Source organism: Brassica rapa, chromosome A07, assembly GCF_000309985.2.
Source record: "Brassica rapa cultivar Chiifu-401-42 chromosome A07, CAAS_Brap_v3.01, whole genome shotgun sequence".
NCBI lineage: Eukaryota > Viridiplantae > Streptophyta > Magnoliopsida > Brassicales > Brassicaceae > Brassica > Brassica rapa.
In genome coordinates this window covers 3,633,187-3,649,412 of record NC_024801.2, presented here as the reverse complement: position 1 = coordinate 3,649,412, position 16,226 = coordinate 3,633,187, and the positions used below count along the sequence as shown (strand labels likewise).

General features: G+C 33.2%; 2 protein-coding genes and 1 non-coding gene across 3 annotated transcripts; 1 reads left to right on the top strand and 2 right to left on the bottom strand.

The window, feature by feature from the left end:
• Positions 1 to 4,939: 4,939 nt before the first annotated feature.
• On the top strand, positions 4,940 to 7,269 carry LOC103846246. Its single transcript, XR_004449339.1, has 6 exons — positions 4,940 to 4,963; positions 5,656 to 5,759; positions 5,846 to 5,916; positions 6,031 to 6,175; positions 6,249 to 6,359; positions 6,421 to 7,269. It is a non-coding gene; the product is annotated as a kinetochore protein SPC24 homolog (transcript).
• A 2,469-nt stretch (positions 7,270 to 9,738) lies between these two features.
• LOC103846245 lies at positions 9,739 to 11,873 on the bottom strand. Its single transcript, XM_033274576.1, has one exon. The coding sequence runs from the start codon at positions 10,404 to 10,406 to the stop codon at positions 9,786 to 9,788; it is 621 nt and encodes a 206-aa protein (XP_033130467.1). The 5' UTR covers positions 10,407 to 11,873; the 3' UTR covers positions 9,739 to 9,785.
• A 233-nt stretch (positions 11,874 to 12,106) lies between these two features.
• On the bottom strand, positions 12,107 to 15,680 carry LOC103846059 (zinc finger BED domain-containing protein RICESLEEPER 2). The gene is made up of 4 exons (XM_009122980.3): positions 14,905 to 15,680; positions 14,056 to 14,271; positions 12,462 to 13,979; positions 12,107 to 12,378 (listed from the first exon to the last, which is right to left on the bottom strand). The coding sequence occupies exons 3-4, from the start codon at positions 13,555 to 13,557 to the stop codon at positions 12,350 to 12,352; spliced, it is 1,125 nt and encodes a 374-aa protein (XP_009121228.1). The 5' UTR covers positions 13,558 to 13,979; positions 14,056 to 14,271; positions 14,905 to 15,680; the 3' UTR covers positions 12,107 to 12,349.
• Positions 15,681 to 16,226: the final 546 nt, after the last annotated feature.

Genomic DNA, 16,226 nt, shown 5'->3' with positions numbered 1-16,226 from the left:
AGCTCAAGATCATAATGAGCCACCAAAGCCAAAACAATTCTAATAGAATCCTTCTTTGAAACCGGAGAGAAGGTCTCTTTATAGTCAATGCCATCTTTCTGGGTGAAACCTTTAGCAACAAGGCGAGACTTGCGTCTTTCAGGTTTACCTTTCGAGTCACGTTTAGTCTTATAGACCCATTTACAACCAATGGTTTTGGAACCATCGGACAACTCTACTAAGTCCCATACATGATTATCATCCATAGATTTCATTTCTTCTTTTAAGGCATCAAACCACTCTTCAGAATTGTCACTTTCCATGGCCATTTTGAATGAGATCGGATCGTCATCCATGCTTAAGTCACATTCATTTTCAATAGTGTAGACCACGTAATCGTTTGAAATGGTAGATCTTCTTTCTCTTCCAGATCGCCTTAAAGGTATTCGTGGTTCACTATTCTCTTCTTGAATTATGACATGTTCATCAACAGTATTTTCAGCTAGTAGGATTAGCTCATCATTATGTTGTCCTATTGTGTCATTAGAGTCTGATGCAACAATAGGAACAACTACTTCAGGTGGAACTACAGGTGAAGGAACTTTAACCTGAATTTCATTAATGTCCACTTTTCGTGGTTCACCACTCCCACTAGTTTCACCGTTTTCAATGAACCTAGCATTACCCGAATCAACTATTCTTGTACCATGGTTAGGACAATAAAATGTATACCCCTTTGATTTTTCAGGATAGCCAATGAAAAATCCACTGACAGTCCTAGAATCAAGTTTCTTTTCATGTGGATTATATAGCCTTACTTCTGCTGGACAACCCCACACACGTAGATGTCTTAAACTTGGTTGCCTTCTCGTCCACAGCTCATAAGGAGTCTTAGGAACTGCCTTACTAGGAACTCGGTTCAGCACATACGTTGCAGTTCTTAATGCATATATCCACAAAGAAAGAGGTAATGTGCAATTACTCAACATGCTCCTAACCATCTCTATTAAGGTACGGTTCCGCCTCTCAGCTACACCATTCTGCTGAGGAGTACCAGGCATTGTGTATTGTGCACATATGCCCCTACTTTCAAGTAACTTTGCAAATGGACCAGGACATTGTCCACTTTCATCGAATTTTCCATAAAATTCACCACCTCTGGCAGATCTCACTATTTTAACTTTTTTATCTTACTGTCTTTCCACCTCGTCAATGAATACCTCTAGGACATTCACAGACTTAGACTTTTCATGCAGTAGATAGGTATATCCATACCGTAAGTAATCATCAATAAATGTGATGAAATATTTTTCGCCACTCCATGAAGGAGCATCAAAAGGGCCACATATATCGGTGTGTATTAACTCAAGAAGCTGAGTGCTTCTTGTGGCTGGTTTCTTTAAAGTATGTTTCGTCTGCTTTCCCTTAATGCAGTATATGCATACATCTAAGTCACTGAAATCCAACTGAAGAAGAATTTCATTCTTTATTAACCTCTTAATTCTTTCTTTGGAAATATGACCTAGTCGTTGATGCCACAAGAAAGCAGAACTTTCATTAATTGCGCTACGCTTAATGCCTCGACTTTCAACATTAAATAGGGATTCAGAAAACTTTGCATCGAGGTTGAACTTATAAAGTGAATCAAATAAAATACCACTACCATAAAAGTAATCATTTCGGTACAATGTGAAAACACCATGTGCAACCTTAATACTAAATCCTAAATTGTCCAACCTACTAACAGAAACAAGATTTCTAGCACACTCAGGTACATAGAGACACCCTTCAAGATCCACATGACTTCCAGTGTCCAAGATCAATCTATACGTCCCAATTCCTTCTATTTGTGCCTTCATCCTGTTTCCCATGAACAAGTACTGTTCAGGTCCTCTTATGGGCTGGATCGAACTGAATCCCTATTTAATATGAGACACATGAGTAGTAGCACCAGAATCCAACCACCAAGTATTATTAGGAACTTCAACAAGATTCATTTCATAGCAAACAAAGCTGTAATGTTTACCTTTCTTGTCGAACCAGTCCTTCCTTTTAGGACAATCCTTCTTGAAGTGTCCTACTTGCTTACAAAAGAAACACTTCTTTTCCTTCTGGATTTGACTTTGAGGTCCTTTCACGAAGTTCTTTACATTCCTTTTGTCCTTCCTACTTGTTGTTCTTTTGCTGCTACTGGCACTTCCAAGACCTACGAGGTTAGCAACTTGATCTTTCATCTTCCTTAGTCTCCCCTCTTCTTGAATAAGCATAGCCTTTAATTCCTTAAAGTTCCATTTATCCTTAATGGTGTTGTAATTCACCTGGAACTGGCTAAATTCAAGAGGTAGAGAGTTCATAATGAATTGGACCAAGAATTGCTCATGTACCTCAATTCCCAAGGTCGTTAACTTTGCTGCCAGATTAGACATGTGCGTCAAATGATCATGGATTGGCTGAGACCAGTCAAACTTCTTTGTAGTTAGCTCATTCATGAGACTTCCTACAATCGACTTGTCAGCCAATTCCGATTGTGAACACTCCTTAATTTTCTCTAGGAATTCCCTTGCTTTCTCTGTCTTAGGTATTGATGGCTTAATACTTTCCGCCATCGTCAACCTCATAAGGTTCAAGCTCAGCCTGTTAGATCGCTCCCATCTCTCATAACGAGACTTTTCAGATTCAGAGCTATCTACTGTAATAGCTGAGGGTTCCTCATTAGTTAGTATGGCAGAGTCCAAAGCCATTACACCCAGTGTAAACCGGATTTGCTCGAACCACTCACCATAGTTGAGGCCATTAAACTTTACCACAGAGTTAACAGATGCAAACACATTTGATGAAGCTGCAAGCATTCATACATGTTTACCCGTTAGTGCTTTGAAACTTTAATATATATTCAGACTAATAGAATTTTTAACACTTATATTTCAAATAACCTTTGGGCAATATTTAAATATAAGTACTTTCAGTGATGCTAGTAATAAATACTTTAATATTAATCAAATCAAACACTAATCAAATAAGTATGTTATCTTTGCATATACATATTATCGACTATAGTAAGAAATGACTAATTTTTTTATTATTATTAATCATATTCAATGATCCAAAAACCTTTGGGTGATCTCCTAAAATATAAATAATAAATTAATTGATTGATCAAATTTTTATGTCATTTAGCATCCTTGATCAAGATCAATTATAAACTCTATAGTTTTTAATATCTATATGTAATATAACAAGGTCACTTTGGTGACTATCATATTATATACATATAAACACTAAAACAAAAAAATTCGAAGGGGAAAAACTACTTATATTGTGTTAATATTTCATTACACAATTACTTATTATTAAAATGCGCGGAAGCATTTTTCTTTTTGTTTAATTAATATTTTAATTTAATAAAATAAACCTTAAGTAAGCACATATTTAATTATGTCGTATCGTTGTCTTATGTTCGATGGCGTTGGCGTTGACGAAAACACCATTAACCAAAACATGACAGTTACAACATATCATATTAATTAAATCAAATATGCATTTGCTTTGATAGATAATTCACGTTTATGCACACTAAATGAATTGCCATGTGCTAACGGTTTATGCATATGCTATCAAAGATTCCATACACGTAAAAGCATATGCCATCGTAAATCATTACGAGAATAACGTACTTGATCTTGTGATACCAAATCATTATATACGTTCTTTTCTCTTACGATGGCTTACTTTAAGGCCAAATTAATTACTGTGATTTAAAACAAATCTCATGAACACTCTTTAAAACGGTTGATACCGTATATGTTCATGAACAAAAGATAATTTATTCTAGATTGAAATAATTAATTTATGCATGTGCCTTAATGATTACAACCGTAATCTCTACCGCATGATGCAACAGACAAACTCACGAATGCACATGTTGACAAAATTCCAGAATCACTTAATCATGCATGCTACGTTAGTTACTTCTAAACAATTATGAAACAACGCGACTTTCTAATGCATTCAGAAGTTTAGCGCAACAACGATCATGAACACACGCTTGACGCCATACGTTCATTAACGGTGAATTAAACAAATCAACCTGGCTCTGGCTCTGATACCACATGTTAATTTAATTTTATGATTTTAGTTATGAAATCTACACCAAGACCTAATCTAGATTTGCCTTAATTCAATCCTAACATGTTTCTAAAGAAAGTAGAAGCACTAACCTTGATCTATGCTTGGATGCAATTCCACCAATTGATCTTCTCCTCTTTAACCTTCTCTTTGGTGATTTCCTTGATGGACAAGAAATCTCAAACCTTCCTTAATCTCTCCTTTTGATAATCAGTATTGTTGTTTTTGTGTTTTTTCAGAGACACTTTTTCTTACGTACAAGTCAAACAATGTACAAGTCACTTTTATAATAATCAAAGAGATGTGCCTTAACCAACGCAACTCTCGGACATAATACTTCTACGCAACCCTTCATTATTTTAACCGCACAAGTGCTAAATAATGTATCATCTCATATATATTAAATCTATGGTAACATATTCTATTATTATTACCATTTACATATACATATATATGATCATAAGATTAAGGACATTTATATATATAAGGTAAAGTAGGAGGGTTATCAATACACCCGGATTCTAACTCATTAATCGAAACCGATCCATCACGGTATCTTTTTTTATATTAGAATCTAAAAAACATTAATATGAACTTGAACCTTATACTAAACCAATAGATACATAGATCACATAGAATATAAAATATTCTTACACCAGCGTCAATGGGTTGACATCTTTCGCATCTAAGAGAGCCGACGAGGAAGCTTCCAAAGCAGGAGTTAACTCCGTCTTGTCAGCACCAGACATAATTCTTGCATCATCTTCCTCAGCCTTAACTGGTGTTAATGGCCTGACGTCTTCCATTAGCTATTGAAATCAAAGTGGTTCACGAAATGAACAACAAATGGCAAGCTGAAGTAATATAAGTCTATATAAAACCAACATACAGACAATTTCTATATTCATACCTATTTTATATGAATGTATTTTTTTGTGAATATAGACAAAATAAAAAAACTTATGATAAATAGCGGCTCAAGGCATTCGGTTCTACTATCAGAAGTATCTAAGTTGGAAAACCAAACGACTAATTACAAAAAAATAAAGAAATGGAGAACCCAGCAAAACTAAGTCCTACGGAAAGAAAAACAGCTCACAAGATAATTTGATCAAATGTTCATATAGAAGTGGAAATGCAGCAAAAAAAAAATTAGAGTACCCACTAACAACCACAACAACAACAACTAAAGAACATTTATTTTTAGACAGTCAAAAAGGTTATTTGTCTTTAATGAAAAAGAATTGGATATTGTTTGTTAGGCTAACAATGTTAGCTTTACATATATTAACAACACGACTAAACTTTTTTTGTTCTGAGAAAACACCACCAAAATTTTTTATACTTAAATATTATAATTTTATATATATATATATATATATATTCATTAGTATTGTAATAAATAAAGGAGAATTGCCACTAATACCATTTTCCTAATACCACTTTTCACTTATACACTAACCAAGTATACCATCAGATTTTTAATTATCAAAATACCATTGTACCCTTAAATAATTAAACTTAAATTACTCTCCTTCTCCCCCACAACAGGTGTCTCTCGCCGGAAATATCGGACAGGTTTCTCTCGCCGGAGGTATCATCTCCGATCCGATCGGTGACTGTGAGATCGCAATTGAGTACGCCTCTCATTTCAGGTAACGATGAGTGAGGGACTCGGACTGCTTCACCACTGGTGCTTTTGGACTTACTGAACTTACTGAACGGACGTCGAATCCCAAAGCTTCAACCACTCAAAAGCTCTCCACTTCGCTTGCGATGAGGATTTCAATCAGATTCAGGAATCTATTAAAGGTTAGTTTCTTCCCTTAGGTCTCTAGAAAACTTCGAAAGACTGATACTTTACAAGAATCAACAATATAAAAGTGTTCAATTTGTTTTGTTTTGTTTTTTCAAAAAAAAATGCAGATTGTAAGAAGAAGCTAGAAGCTTGCAAGAAGAAAACAGAGGAAGCTTATTCAGATGAATCAGCAGGAGACGATGACATTGTGCGTCTTCAGAAAGAGCTTGATGAAGATATGGAACTAGAAAGCAAGATAAATGACGAGCTTAGATAAGTGTATATACTTTAGTTTCTAGTCCCTTGGTTCAGTGACAAGAAAAGTCTTTGTTCTGTCTGTCAATACAGTCGTTGCTGATGAACTCAAAGACCTGAATGCACAATGGACATTGGTTGATGAAAAGAGGAGATCTTTAAAGAGTAAAGACCAGACGACTTGAGATCTGAGTAAGATGCAGTAGCTTCTTCTGAATGTTTGGTAAGATATTGGGCTTCTCAACTCCTCTTTTTATCTGCAGGAAGAAGCTTTCTATGTATGCTTGTGTCACAAAGGTTATACCAAAAGCAGACGTTAATGACCCATCAAAGATATCAGGCTGTATCCTTCTATGTATGTTTGTGTCACAAAGGTTATACCAGAAGCAGACGTTAATGATCCATCAAAGATATCAGGCTGTATCCTTCTATGTATGCTTGTGTCACAAAGGTTATACCAGAAGCAGACGTTAATGATACATCAAAGATCTCAGGCTGTATCCTTTTTCTTTTCATCTTCTCTCTACTTCACGAGTCTCATTCCTTGAGTGTTTTGAATCCTTGATTTGAAGTATTCATTAGATATGGTTTGAGAAGTTTCAATTAGAGCAAATAAGATGACGGCCTATGAGACATGTAACAGTATCGGGAGCATCATCATAAACAAGCAATCCTATGATATCAAATGAATAAACATAAACGCAAAGAACGTAAACAAGAATTGAAAACCGCTGGGCTTCATTCATACCTTCTCTCCTAAGAAAGCTGGAGACAAACATGCTTAGACCTGATGGTCCAATGACATAACCAACAAGATTTGCCATCTGCAAATTGAGAAACTTTATAAATACTTTCATAAAGATTTACTTATAATATTTGTAAGAATTTATAAATGATCTATAAACTCTTCTAACTGATTTACAAATTGATTTATAAACTCTTATAAATTGTATTATGAAGATTATTAAATTCTTATAATCTTTGGAATAAAATAAATAGATATATAACCTTGTAAATTAATTTATAAACACTTTTAAATAAATGTATAAACTCTTACAAATAGCTTATAAGTTAAATAGTTTTATAAACTCTTTTAAATATTTTTATAAACCTTTATTAAATGTTTATATATTAGTTAAAATGGTTTATAAAATGTTTATATTAGTTATAATGGTTTATAAATTATATGTAAAGAATTATATAGTATAATTTATAAAGGTTTATAAATAATTCTGAAGATTTATAGATCATTTGTAATGGTTTCTAAGTTATTTATAATGGTTTATATATACTCTGGTCTAGATGATCTTGCAGCAGCCTGCAAGGCAATGGAAGGTGTAGAAGTAATTAATGGCCTTGGGTGCAAGATGTCTTGCTCTTCCTACAAGGTAAACAGCGAATCTATTCTTAAACCAAACCGGTATGAGGTTTCATGTTTTGATAATCTTGAACTAGAAGAACCAATATACACATATATATATATAAGGGCTGGTTGCTTCATCTAGCTCTTATGTATTCATAACATCTCTTGTAGATTTTGTATGTTTTGGACACAGAGGATTTCTTCCACAGGAAACAGAAGCAGAAGAAGAAGAGCGAGAACTTGGCACAGGACAAATCATCATCGCAGCAACGCAACTTGTACAGAATAGAAAGATTCCACAACTTGTATAAATAGATTTATAAATTCTTATAAATAGATATATAACCTTGTAGATTAATTTATAAACACTTTTAAATAACTGTATAAACTCTTATAAATAGCTTAAAAGTTCTTGTAAATAGTTTTATAAACCATTTTAAATAGTTTTATAAACCTTTATAAAATGTTTATATATTAGTTATAATGGTTTATAAAATGTTTATATATTAGTTATAATGGTTTATAAATTATTTATAAGGAGTTATATATAATTTATAAATGTTTATAAATAATCTAAGGATTTATAGATCATTTGTAATGGTTTCTAAGTTATTTATAATGATTTATATCTCCTTTCTAAGAGGTATATATATCATTTATAAGGGTTTATATTATTTATAAAAATTCATAAACCATTTAAAATAATTTATAAGGGTTTATGCATTACTATAAGGGTTTATGAATTTTTTATAAGATATTAAAAATCATTTGTAATGGTTTATAAATCATTTATAATGATTTATAGATCATTTATAAGATGTTTATATATCACTTTAAAGGTTTATAAATAGTTTATATAGTCTTATAAACAGTTAATATAATATTATAAATAACTTATAAAACCTTATAAAATTATTTAAATTCAAAAGAACCATACAATTATTTATAAAGGCTTATAAATCGTAATGCATCTCCATGTAAATAGCTTTCATCTAATGACTACGGCCTATTTGGATGCCTAACCTATTTATTATAGCATCCATCGATAAGCTGTGTAAAGATGAAATGATGCTTATAAGTGCTTGAGATTTTTTGAACCGGCGTGCGTAGTCTTAATCAATCTTTAGAATCAAACTCAGCAGAGGCAATATAAGATAAACACAGTCATATACAAAAGGACTAGGTTAAGACCTGCGCCTTGCGCGGGATAAACATTATATATATATATATTATTTTATATATTATATGTTTATAACATATTATGAAATAATAAATATATATTAAATAATTAAAAAGTCATTATCTACTACTTATATAATTAAATTGGTGCAAACATATAAACAAATTTTATAAATCGAAAAAATATTTTTTCTATTTGATATGATAAATAATTAAATTTAAATGATATTAACATATATATGGTATATTTTAATATTAATATTTATTAGATGATGTTTTTTGCTCATATTTGTTTTATCATTTGTATATGTTATAGCAAAAAATCTAAATTAGTGATAACAAAATTTTCACTCTGGGATTAATGGTTGAAGTAATTTATAATATTTTAAAAAATTAAGTTGTTAATATTTTGTTTTTAAAAAAAATTATCAAAAATTTATTCAAAGTAAATTTCAAAATTAAGATATTTATGTATTTTTATATGGCATATAGTTTAATTTAAAATGATACATATATTTATATATCTTTTATTTTTGATACTTATTAAATGAGACTTTCAACTTATATTATTTTTTAATTATTTGTATCATGTCATAACAAAAGTTTTAAATCATAGATCACAAAATTTGAATGTGAAACTTTTAACAGTTTTAGTAATTTATACTCGTTTTTAAAAATTCAAAATATAATATTTAAATAATTTTTTAAAAATTTTATTATATGGTTACTATGATTGTTTAATTTAACAAATATAATTATAATACACACTTATTTTTATCAAATCTTTATTATTCAGAATCGTTAATTGTCATATATACTTTAGCCATATTAGGTAATTCCGTAATCTTATTTAAGGAAATAATGAAGCATAATAATAATGTATTTATTGTGGTTTAATAAAAAGCTTATTATATATTTAAATGGACCAACATATTTCTCTAAAGATTCTAAGAATCATTCTAGTGATGACACTTAACTACAAAAAAATGTTGCAATGCTTCTCAAATAATATATAGGGGATTAGATATAATGCGCAAACTTTGAAAAACCAAACATTGATAAGACAAAAACAGAGTCAGTCATGTCTTAAAAGTCTTGAACTTTGAGTAGTATACTAGTCCTTTCGGATCCTTCTAATGTTACAATAGCAACATCAACGAGCTTAGACTTCAAGAACAGTCTAGCAATCTCCCTAACATCATCCCCACCGCATTCATCAACCGCCACCACGCAAAACCGGCCTCGCCTCACCGTCCTCTCCATCTCCTCCACGACCCTCCACGGAAACAGAGCATCATCAAGATGCGCAGTAAACGTGAAATCAAACGCACCGTCGAAAAAAGGAAGGTTATGAGGATCAGCTCTTCTCACGAGAGGAAGCGAATCCACCAACTCCACGGCGGTAACGTCATATAACCTGATATGGGCCATCGCCATCGGAGCGTGTCCGGCGCCGGCGGAGAGGCAGAGAGCTTTGGTGTGGTTGCGAAGCGACCCGAGATCGCGGAATCGGGGGAAGTAAGAGGAGAAGGAGGAGAGACGCGACGTCCAAGCCTTGGAGGACCAGAGGCGAGCGTTCTTCTTCGGTAAAGGGAGATGCTTTCGCGGCGAGGAGTCGCAGGTGGATCTCGGGAAATGCGTGTGGGGCTTCGAGGGAGCTTCTGGTGAGATGCATGTTTTCGGCGTCTGGAGAATCATAATCACCATGATCAACGTTCCGATGATTATGAACCGAAGCTATTCGATTTTCAGTTTCCAGATCCATCCACACAAGCAGGCTGTCAAAGTAACCAAACACTCAAAATCTGATATAGAAAGCCTGAAATTTTTCTGCCACGAAAACCGTACCGGTGGAATGAGAGAGAGGCGGTGGATCTTCGGTGATTCGGAGGCAGAGAGGAAGAAAAAAGATCGAGAGAGAGAGAGAGGAAGAGAAGAGGATCGCGAGAGAGAGATAAGGTTAGGGATAGTATGGTCTTTTGGTCATTAATGAAAAGTGTATTTGTGAAAATGTCCCCATACTAGTGGTATACTTGAAATGTGGTACCAAAGAAAGTGTAGAAGTAAAATTTCTCCAATAAATAAATAATTATGTATATAGATAATTTAATTAATATCGGATACTTCTTTATACGAATATAAACTTTAGAATTACCACAGTCTCTTATTTAAGAAACTAAGTCCCAAAACAAACCAAAATATGTTAATAATATATATTACCAATACTAAATTTTATATATAAAAATAAAATATATGTAATTTAAAATGGTAATATTTAATTTAAAATTATGTAAACCCCTAAGTAAACCTTATGAGTTTTTTTTCTCAAAAAATGTTTCTTAGTTATCGTAATATTGAGTTGTTCATTTTTATTAAACAAATTTAAATGCTAATTTTATATCATAATATTTTTTGAATATTATAGTTTAAAATATGTATGTGAAAGGGATTATTATTTATTTTATTCAGGGTTCTAAAATTTTTATTCAGGGTTCTAAAAATGGTTTTTGCGGCGTAAAGGTGATAAAGATCAGCTCCAAATTTTTTTTTTATATATTTATTTTTTTTCAACTTTTAAGGCATTCCGAAATCGTTCTCGGGGCTTACTTAATCATTAATCCCTTTTAAAGTGCCTAACGAGAGTGTAGCAATTTTTTGAACATTGATTTTATGCATGAAATGAGTATAAACAAAAATAGCGTAGGCATTCTTTAGGAAATACAAGATAGTATTTGGGTTGTTATGCTTATATTTGAGCACCTTTTCTTGTCTACATAAGATCGATCTATATAAAATAGAGAAACTATATCTGCAAGTCGAACTGATATTATGAATATATGAGTTCCAGTTTTGTACGACTATTTAAATAATGAAGTATAAAAAGAATTTTGGTTTTGTTCGATTTATGTCGTTAAATTCTAGTTATATTTGAATGTTCAGATGGATTCTTACTGATCATATTAAGATGCACGTTTGATACATTTAAAACAAACTAAAAGACAAGAAGAAAATATATTAAAAAACATCCATACATTTGCCGGTAGCTAGGCGTGGGCAATCGGATGACCATTCGGGTTCGGTTCTAATCGGGTTTCGAGTTTTCGGGTTTATGAAAATCAGCCCCATTCAGGTATTATAAAAGTTCGGGTCGGTCTCGGTTCGGGTTTTATCGGGTTCGGGTCGGGTTTAGTAATACATCCTAAACCCTGTTGAACCCATTTAATGTTCGGGTTTTGGGTTTAAATCGGGTATCGAATATCCAAATACCTATATGTTACCGGAAAGTACTAATTTAAACTTGTATTTGTATGAGAAAACAGAGTTGTAATGTTGACCATGCATACGTCCCTGCTTACAAAGTTTATATTTCTTACTACAATGCATACAAAACGTTTAGTAGTATCTCGTAACAATGAACCTATTGTGTTCATCCAGATCAAAACATGAAGTAACAATATCAAAACGTAACTAATGAAAGCAAATCTCTAAACCTTTATTAAAATTCAACGTACTAAGAAAAAGACATAAATATAGAAAAACACCAAAACCTTAAAAGCAATTGTCAAAGCTAGAGCACGACAATATCTCAAATGAAAAGGAAATAAAAACCAACACCAAAATGAAAACAAAAAGATCTCCAGCTTCAAGCTTCAGTCTTCAAGTGTTACATTCTCAAACTCTGCAAAGACAAACAAAACAATAGTTAAAACGTGGAACAAACATATGAAATGTTATAAGACTAAGACTGAAAGTTAAGTGTACCTTTCTCAAGCTTGTCTAGCATTTCAACTTCAGCTAGAATCTGCTCATTAGTTTGGACTTTTTCAGCAAACTTGATATCAGCTTTCATCCATTGCTCACTACACATCAGCACTTCTATCATGTAGTGAGTGAGACAGCTTCTATATGGCTCTAAAATTCTACCACTTGTGCTAAAAGCACTTTCAGAAGCCACCGAGGAAACCTGCATCGCAAGTAGATCCCTTGCCATCTCTGCCAAAACTGGAAACTTGATTTTGTGCACCTTCCACCAACCGAGAATATCAAACTCAAATCCAATCATAAGCTTCTGATTCTCAACAGGTTCCTTCAAGTACATTTCCAGCTCATCCCTTGCCTTATTTTCTGTTTCAGAAACAAGTTCCTTGTACACAGAATCCATCCTCTCGTAACCGAAATCTTCAACAACCAACTTCAACCTCTCCATTTGCTCTTGAGTCTCCTGAACACTCGCAGATGGTGTTTGCTTCGTCTGAGAGGATTGAGTACTAGCACCTCTGAAACGGCTAGAATACTCCTGGAACATGCTTGTAAGGAGATCAAGAACAGACGCAGTCATTTCCTTAGACTCGAAACTGTCCTTCCCATACAGTTTCTCAAAGCATAAGTTTGCGAAATTCATCTTCTTCCTTGGATCAATTACTGATGCAATGATCAACATCCTATTCACATTCTTCATGCCATCCCAATACTTCAGAAACTTGTGCAACATATCTTCAGCTTTCAGCTTCAAATCCGGGTCTAGGTTGTTAGCCAATGCTGTGAGATTCCTCTCAATTGTCACTATCTCACCATAGCATTTGTAGGAGTTGACTTTTGAGGAAGTAGAGACAACCAAGGTGCTGTTGTAGAATATGATTAGAAACCTCTTAAGCTTATCCACAGCATTCCAATCAACAACATCAGGCGGTCCTTGCCTCTTAACCCCATTTTCTACTTCTAAAAAGTAGTCATTATACAACCTGTCCTCTGCTTCCATCCTATCAAAAGCAACTCTAAACTGTAATGCTCTAGACAGCATGAGGAATGTTGAATTCCACCTAGTCTTAACATCCATAGGCAGGCTACCTCGTGTCATCTTCCCAGTAGTAACCCTTTGTTCAAATCAATTCAACCTATTGCTAGAAGATCGAACATACTGGACTGCATTACGGATGGCAAGCACATTATCACCTAAATCACCTAGACCCTCTTTAGCTATCAAGTTAATAATGTGTGCACAACACCTCATGTGCAGAAAGTTCCGCTCCAACACTAAAGCATCATGCGACACTTGACTGAAATCCCTATGGAATCTCCTAATAGCTGAGGTATTGGCAGTTGCATTGTCTACCGTAATAGAAAACAATTTCCGAATTCCCCAATCAGCTAAACACTCGAGAAGAACAGTAGAAGTTGTCTGACCATTATGATCCATGACCAATTTGAATCCTAGAATGATTTTCTTCAGCTGCCATGTTGGATAAACAAAATGTGCAGTCACAACCATGTAGCTTGCACCTGCCAAGAAACAACATCTGGTTAGAACGACAACAAATGTTTTCGTTTTTAATTTTCAGAAATAAAAAATGCTTACCTGTCACCTGAGAAACCCAAATGTCAGTGGTGAGTGTTTCCACACACCAGACCTCGGCACAACAACTTTTGGCACCTTATTTGCCCGAGAACTCTCTCCACACGGTGTGTCTGCTTCCTTCCTCTTCCCACGCGTATCAATAGTTTCACAGTCTACATATTCAACTTCTTTGTCAGCTCCACTGTTTTGTTGGTTTTTACAAGACGATGAATCCATCTACAAGAAATAAAGCAGAAGCAGTACTTAGGACATGAAGCACTGACACAATACGCATATACAAACACGATGAATCAAACAAACAATAGACCTGACCAACACTAAACAAGACTAATTATAATCGTGTACCTGCTTGGTTGAAAAAATAAAAGATTTCTTTATTTCACTTCCTTCCATTTAAATTTAGCATACAAGCGACTTGAAATTTTATTCTAAATACAAATAAAACCAAAAAACTAATTGCCTAATATATTCAAAGTAACAAACGGTAAACTAGCAAGCTTCTAAAACAGAGCATACATATACAAAAACAAGTTGACAAAAATCAAAACAGAACAAACATAAAGACAAGGTTTTTATCTACAACACGTTGACAACGTATAATTAAATATACAACACGTAAAGAAACAAATCAGTTACTGACTATCACGAGTTGACTATCTACAAAAAGAAGTAAGACATAAGAAATTCTTCTATTGACTAACACATAAGTACAAGTACGACAAGTTTAAGAGACAAGACACGAATATATGTAAAAGAGAAAACCAAAATACTTGAAATACAAAGACACTTACGAACCCGAAATAACATAACTTATACTAATTAATCAAGTGTAAAGAAGAAGGAGACTACCTCTGAGTGTGCTATTGACGTCTTTGAAGAAGGAGGTGAATACTTTTTGATGGATTTTTTTCTCCATCTCAAACACTTATATAAGAGAAGATATTCGAGGGTTTACAACTTGCAGAAGAGTAGATTCGAAGAGGACAAGAGTTAGGAAAGGATTTTGGGTATCGGGATTCAGGGAGATTAAGATTTTTCGAGAGAGAAAGTTGAGATTTTTAGGATATTCTTCATATCGAATCCTAAATCGAAAGAGGGGAAATAGGAAAGATAGAGTCTTAGGTTTTTAGTTCGGGTATACTTTAAACCCGATTGGATCTGGGTATTTTACCCGAACCGGTCCATAACCCACTATACCAAATTATTAGCTCCATTCGTTTTTTTTGCAAGATCCGAACCCGGTCCGACCCGGTTTTATCGGTGCGGGTTCGGTACGGGTCATCGGGTCCGGTTTATTTGCCCTGGCCTACCGGTAGCTATGAAGGTGAGGCAGATTTGACAAAATTCTTCATGTAGCAAAGATATATATAGTGAAAATTTCGATGGAAGTCAATTTATTTTCAAAAGAATTTCAAATCTTGATTTAAATTAATAACGATTATTTATTTTTGTATGTCTGTAAATGGAAGGCTATATAGTATGCAAGAATCAAATCTTATAATATATTACTAGATTTTGACCCGCACGTTCGTGCGGGTGTATTTATTTAAAGAAAATATGATGTTATTTGATTTTTATGTCACTATTTAGAGTTAGGCAAAAAACTCGAATTCGAAGAATTGAACTGATCCCAATCCGAATAAGTAGTACTAAATCCGAATCAAAATTGATTAAATATCCGAATTATTCAAAATTTGGTATTTGAAGAACTGAAATCTAATCCGATCTGAACCGAAGTATTTTGGGTATCCAAAATATATTTATATACTTATATATATTAATTATTTTTAGATTTTATATATATAAAAACATCCATAATATATATGATACTTTTAAGTTTGCTTAAATGCTTGAAAATATATACAAATAATCAAACGTAAATATCTTAAATAGTTAAAATATACTCAAAACTATAAAAATACTTAAATAATTAATAATTCTCTACCAAATATTTAAACCAAACCTATTTAAATTGATTATTCAAATCCGAACCAAATCCTCAAAGATCTGAAATGAACACGAAATCCCAAAAAGACCCGAAAAAGAACCCGAACGGGTACCCCTAATCACTATTATATATATATATCCTATATGTGTCATCATAGGTTACAAAATATGTGTTATCATATAATTAATCGTATTTTATACGTACCATCAAATAAGTTTTCTAT

What these genes read in the sequence shown, in the direction of transcription:
- LOC103846245 (XM_033274576.1), bottom strand. Translation starts at nt 10,406, where the DNA reads ATGGTGATTATGATTCTCCAGACGCCGAAAACATGCATCTCACCAGAA.
- LOC103846059 (XM_009122980.3), bottom strand. Translation starts at nt 13,557, where the DNA reads ATGACACGAGGTAGCCTGCCTATGGATGTTAAGACTAGGTGGAATTCA. An exon ending in GCTAGACAAGCTTGAGAAAG is followed by an intron (nt 12,379 to 12,461) that starts GTACACTTAACT and finishes TTGTCTTTGCAG; the next exon opens with AGTTTGAGAATGTAACACTT.